A 6712-nucleotide genomic window follows, 5' to 3' on the forward strand; every position below is an offset into this window, starting at 1 on the left:
AATTAATTTTTTACCGTTTGAAATAAACCAATACTACGCACAAAGGGGAAAAAAAGTAACTTAACCTCTTTTCTTGGGAGCTGATTAGCTTTCTCATTGCCAGTAATTCCTTTATGCCCAGAGACGCACACTAGCTTAAACTTCTTTAAGCACGCCAATGACTCTAATGCCTGTCTTTTGTATAATAATTTATTTTTACTGGACGAAGCTTTCATCTCTTAAACTGATGGTTTCAGGCAAGGCAGATGAGGTAGATAAGGCTTTGGGATTATGGACGCAAATGCAAGACGAAGATGTTCAACCCAACGATGCATTCTTAGTGAAACTCGGAAACCTCCTGAAAAAGCACAATAGACCAGTACCATTCACTGTTCCATCGATGAAAGGTTAGTTTAATAAAGTGTTAATTTCTGTCCTTTTCATTTTATATTAGAATTATAATTTAATGTTAACAACGTATTTCAGTTCCTGAACAACAGAAAGAAACAGGAAGAAAATCTCAACCTAGTGTAAAGCTAAATATAAAATCTTACCGCTCAGCTGTTAATTCAAAAGATGTTGACGAGGCTCTCAGATGCTTAGAAAAGTAAGCAAAGTCTATTAAAAGTTATCGTAATTTCCTTAGGATGTTTATTACTGTAATTTTAACAATTCATGAAGGGAATGACATTTTGTATCCATTAACCTCTAAACCAATTATTCTACTTGTTATTAATATTTTTTTTTATGACATAAATATTTACCATATCATTTTGCAATACCCTTATACTATACAACTTTTTTTTATACTAATTATATTTTACATAATTAATCGATTTTACACTTTAGTAAAACATAGCGAAGCAGGAAAAAAAAAACCCAAAGCATTATTGAATTAAAATAAAATACTTAACATTTGATTTGAACTAAATGAAAATATATCACATAAATAGGATAAAATACATTTCATTGAGTTACATGAAATACATATTGTTAAAGTCCAAAATTTTTGGTTTCTATTTAGGTTAATTTTTTTTGGCAACTTTCTAGTGACTTTTAATTTTGTTAGTTGTAAGTTTATGTTTATTCATTTATTTTTTTTTAACTATAAGTAATATTGTAATTTTAATTTGGTACATAAAAATAAGGGGTATAAGGAGGTTCAGTGTTTATAAATACATTGCGGAGGTGTAACACATGCAGAACGATACCGAAGGCAGTGGGGCAAGTTCCTATATAACCGCAAATGAGGCAGTTGGCAGTGAAGATTTAGACAGCACTGAAGCAATGTTAGGTGGCATTGGCACGGTGTAAGATGCTAGAGACTCATTGCTTCATGGACGCTCCACCGCCATTGTTTGTTCACTCTAGTTTGTTGGAGCTATTTTGTTTTTGGAACCCTTTCACCGATTCACCGGCAGTCACCACTGTGCAGTTTACGTTTTTGGAGTCATCGGGCTTCCTGGCAACCTTTCTCTCACCAGCTCGCCGGCGGTCATCCTGGTAAACCAACTCGACTCGTAATGTTATTGTGATATTCGCATATCGACCCCCACGCCCATCTGTGAGTGACTTTCTTTTCTTCTTTCGAGCTTCATATTTTCTTTTTTCTTTCTGTCTTTTAATTAACTTATTATTTCTTGTGTTAATAGAATTTTTGTTTGTACATGTATCAAAATATTTTTATCTTTTTTACTCCACAGTACATTATCTTTTTTTGTAACAACATAACAGTTCATTTTTTGTTTATATTTTAATTAATTAAATCTGTATATCACTTGGAAAGTTATTTTTTTAATTAATTCATTTTCTCTATAATTATTTTTTTTGTATGTGATATTTATTTCAGGTCCTCTGTTTTTTTTTTTGTTTTATTTTATCTCGAACCAGCGAACATTTCCCTCTGGGGAAGAGGTCGGTTTTTCACATATTAAACACCCCTCGCCCCAACACATATCATTGATTTATATTTACATTTATTTATTTTTAGTTCTTTTGTGTTTAAATCCACGGGTTTTTGATTTAGTGTAATTTCCGTACGGTGTCTATTTAATTCTGCGTGCATTTTATATATTCTAGTGTAATATGGATAGTTATTAACAATTCTGAGGCATTTGTTTTGGAATACTTGTATTTTATTATATTGGTTGAACTAGAAAAGCTCCATATGGGGCAGGCATAAGTTAAGATGGGTCTTAGTACCACTTTATTAAGTATCAATTTAGTTCTACTGGATGATTTTTATTTTTATTAAAGTATAGATACGTTTTATATAAAGTTTTCCTTGCATTTTACAACTTTGAATTGATGTGGGGATTAAATAATAGTTTGCTTTCTAAAGTGATTCCTAAGTATTTAATTGTTTTGGCAAAAGGAACAGGGGTATTATTTAAATGTTATTAAATGTTTTATGGTTGATGGAAGTATAGGTCATCGTTTCATGAAAATGACAGATTCTGTTTTATCAGTATTTAAAACTAATCCCCATTTTTAAAGGTATTTAGATTTTTTTTGAAAGCATCTTTTAGCCTGCTAACAATTGTGTCAATACGATTGTTTACACGCTGCTTTTGAACCTAACCTAACAACTCAACTTGATTAATGAATAATAAAAACTGACGATTAAGTACAAAAAATTGAAACTTTCACCATATATATAATGACTATAGTTATTATACAAAATATTGTTACCATTTTGACTAAGGTTGGACTTTATCTTGTGCTTAAATGCTCAGACAAATATTTTTAGATTGAAATAAAGCTAGAGTTTCGTTCAACCGACTTAAACTCACGTCCCTTCTTAAATCTACTTGTTTGAGGAAGAAACAGAAGAACTTTGTATTAAAATTAATCATTTGAATAGGTCATTAAGATTCTACCATCTGGCAAAACTAAGAAATAGTAGGGACTTAATTGTCCAGGTGTAACAGGTTCAGAGTGAACAAAGTATCTGAGCTCAGAGCTGCTTATTTTTTGCATATGTTCAACAATTTAGGATGAGTGAGTAATTTCACACCACACCCAGGCAAAGGAGGAGAGGCCAAAATAACAAGAAGGATAAATATGCACCGTAGAAAATTCAATAATCCATCACCAGTTGGCAACCAAATAAAATTGTAGTATCTTTTATTATGCTATATTATCCCATTCAATCAATAGTCAAAATTTAATTTAACTAACGACTAACCCATATTGTACACCCCTTTGGGCTAAACCTCACATATAATACATTTTTTTTTATAACTCATTCAAGAATAGATATTCCATATAGTTAATTGTACCCACAATAATATGGAATATCTGAATTAAACATTACTACTGCTACATATGATTGTCACAAAACCGGACGAACTCCAGCATCATCTTGTACCAACTCCAGCATCATCTTGTACCAACTGCAGGATTACAGAACAGTCCCATAACAGATGCTTGAACTGCTCTCCGGGTTTTTTATTTGGTAGGGAAGTGTTTAGCAGATATATTCAACACATAACCATTCTGATAACCTATATTAATACTAAACAAATAATTCTGATACAAAGCTTTATTGTAATACATCATACTTAACACACTGCAACCTTCCCATTATAATAAATACTCTAAACATAATAACAGAATGAATCAAAGTTGGGATTGCTATAACTCCAACAGGAAGGAGGATAATGGGGGAGTAAACTGCCTGAACAAGTGCAGCTAAAACGGCTTTATTGGCCTCCAAGAGGTATAGGGGGACATCTGAGTGGGACGCCATACTTCTGAGTTGTATGAGGGACCAGATATATATATTATTAACAGATGTCGTAAGTTACTAATTTAAATAATAAACCATTGTTTAATTATTTTCAGGGTTTTTTTATTGATGCATTAAAATATTTTCATGGTCGCAAGACTTTTTTTTCCCCCTTTGTGGATGGCATTGATTTATTCCATACAGCTAAAAATTGATTAACTATATCCTATGAAATCTCTGTAAGACGGTTTGCCCTATCCTTTGTCACTGCTATTATTTTTAAAGTCAAATGTATCTGATTTACTAATATACTATACTATAATGATATCTGTTATACATTTTTGTTTATAGATTTCAAATATTTATGGTTGTAACATATTTTTGCATAGTCTGTTACTTTTAATATACCATTATAAATAATACTTTGATTTGTATCTAGATCTAAGGTAAGGTTCTTCGTAGCTCAGGGGTTAGACGCAAGTCTATTGTTCTGAGGTCTGTGGGAGGTGCCAGTTCAAATCTGGCCTTGAGGCGTTGACTATTTCATTAAGTGGTGGTCCCACAAAATGAAAAACTTGATCTCTTAAGTTTTAATTTTTTTATTATGTTACTTTTCTTTTTTTGTTATAGAGTAAAAGATGAAGAACTATCAAATGCAGACCGGTCGAAATTAATAAATTTACTGTGTATCAACGGGCGCCTCGGTGAGGCCACCAAGATGTTGTTGGGCTGGTTAGGTAAAGATTTAAAAGTTACTGTCAGAACTTTGAGCAATCTGATAAACCAGCTAGCACTCGTAGGGGATATTGATACTTTGAACATTCTTGGAAATAAACTTGATCTGGTAATGTAATATTTATACTCACTATTAATAGTTTATTTTTTATCTTCATGATGGTTAAAGTATGTTATTATGATCATGTTATATGATAATGATATAATTATGTTATTTTTGCTATTGAACATATCTACTCCTTAGGGCTTAGTCTTGACAAGCAACTAATATTGAATCCTTATTCAAGAGTGAAACAACTCTAACAAGCTGTGCTATTCAATTTTACACAGTTTCTTCTTACACAGTTCAAAAGATAAAAATTTAACCATATTTATGATTTGAGACCAGATTTTTCTGCCATAAAAAACAAAAATGTACAATATAAAACCAAAAATGTGTAAAATTATGAATAAAACACCCAAATCCTAATAAAATAACCCTTATTTTGTAAATATGTAAATACTTACTCATTTGTTCAAACATATACAAAAAAACAAAACAAAAATAAATGGAAGATGTGGTCAAATAAAACTCAAGTAGTGATAAACTATTTTAATTGAGCCAATGTTTTAGGGCTTTGTCAGGGCTAAAAAAGATACAAACACTTAACATAAGTAAAAAAGTAAATTAAAAATTAAAAGGGTATACAATGAAACATAAAAAATTAAATAAGAAAAATAAAGGGTTATAAACAATAAATGAAAAAATAAATAAAAACAGATAAAAAGAAGAGAGAGAAATGCTTTATCTAGCCATGCTGCCCACATACATTAGGTTGCTGCATTACACAGCATACCATTCAATCCATGATCGGACATATATACATTACATATATGTACATGATATAACAAAAAAGAAAGGAAACATTATTTTTCCCCCCCCACAGTTTCCTTTTACAATCTATGCTAGTCTACACACTAAATACAAATATTTTATTTATTTTTTTTGTGTTTTCCATTTCAATATTTTATTCCATTACACAATCTCACTTCATTTAATTGACAAATTCACTCTCTCAGATCCTCTCCAGGAACCCACTAACCATGATCCGTTAAACAAATTTATCATTAGACAGCAATGTGAAATAAAAAAAATAATAGTCATAGCAGTACATCAGCTTGCAGAAAAACAAATAAATAAATACATTAAAAAAAAAAAACTAATGTATAGATAAAAGCAAGTACAAACTAAGAGATGGAAAAAATGAGACAAGAATAAAATCAAGAATAAAGGAAGAAAATGAATGAGACAGAAAACATACCTGTTTTGACGAAAATATTTTGATTAAACACCATCATTACGTATTATCAAAGAGTTAAGTGGAAGCTTACTGTTTATTGATTTTTAATGAATATTAGAAACTTTTTAAAACTTTCACAATTTTAATATTTTACAAAATTAACCAACTTGCTACATAGAAAGGAGTATTTAAAATAATAACTTCTAATCTTAAAATTCAAACATTGGATTTTATATTTCCGTATTGTGGAATTCATAATATTTTAATTTAATTTTTTAATAATTAAATTAGGAACAAAATAAATTACCTATACCTAAATTTTTAAATATTTCTATTTACAACTGTACATTATAACACATTTAGTAAATCTGATCTTAGTTAAATTGGAGTGTTACAGGCCTGTAGAGAAACTACCTTTTGGTAGCACTCTATTTTTAAATACAAATTTGATTTTTGTATTTTCAATGAAAATTGAAGCTCATCTGCGATCCCGAGAATATAATCATGATTTTTATTAATAACCATAATTTAATTTAAAAACCTTAGTTGTATTTGATCAGTCAGCATCAACTTGTGATATCCTAAGATGGAGAGATTTCGGTTTGTCTTTCTTTCCAACGGATCGCAGCAATAATTGGGTCAAACTAGAACTAGTGGTAGCGGCCGAGATAGGAATAATCGAGTTTGTATCATGAACATAATTTATATATATTGTTATTTGTTTTGTTTTGTCGTTATATTTTTTAGCGATGTTTAGGTTATTTGAAATAAGATCATTTTGGCAGAAGTCACCAGTTCATGTCATGATTTTATCTTTTGGCCATGTTTTTCATTTTTAAGGTTATTTGGAAATTGTATTGTATTATAAGTACAAATTGTATTAGACTTCAAGTTTTTCTTATTTTTTAAAATAATGTATTGACAAATAAAATTGTGAATTAATACTAAATATATTAATGTTATCTTTACTAAATATTAATAATTAAAA

General features: G+C 29.9%; 1 protein-coding gene across 1 annotated transcript in view; it reads left to right on the forward strand.

Annotated features, from left to right (window-relative positions):
* The window catches only part of bsf (bicoid stability factor), a 69171-nt gene that overhangs the window by 47362 nt on the left and 15097 nt on the right, over positions 1–6712 (forward strand). Inside the window, exons 16-18 of the mRNA XM_014418822.3 lie at positions 237–386; positions 466–586; positions 4340–4553. Coding sequence (XP_014274308.1) covers positions 237–386; positions 466–586; positions 4340–4553 — 485 coding nt within the window. The remainder of the gene's footprint in view (positions 1–236; positions 387–465; positions 587–4339; positions 4554–6712) is intronic.

Source organism: Halyomorpha halys, unplaced genomic scaffold (genome assembly GCF_000696795.3).
Source record: "Halyomorpha halys isolate HHAL.00 unplaced genomic scaffold, Hhal_1.1 Scaffold13.1, whole genome shotgun sequence".
NCBI classification, from domain to species: domain Eukaryota; kingdom Metazoa; phylum Arthropoda; class Insecta; order Hemiptera; family Pentatomidae; genus Halyomorpha; species Halyomorpha halys.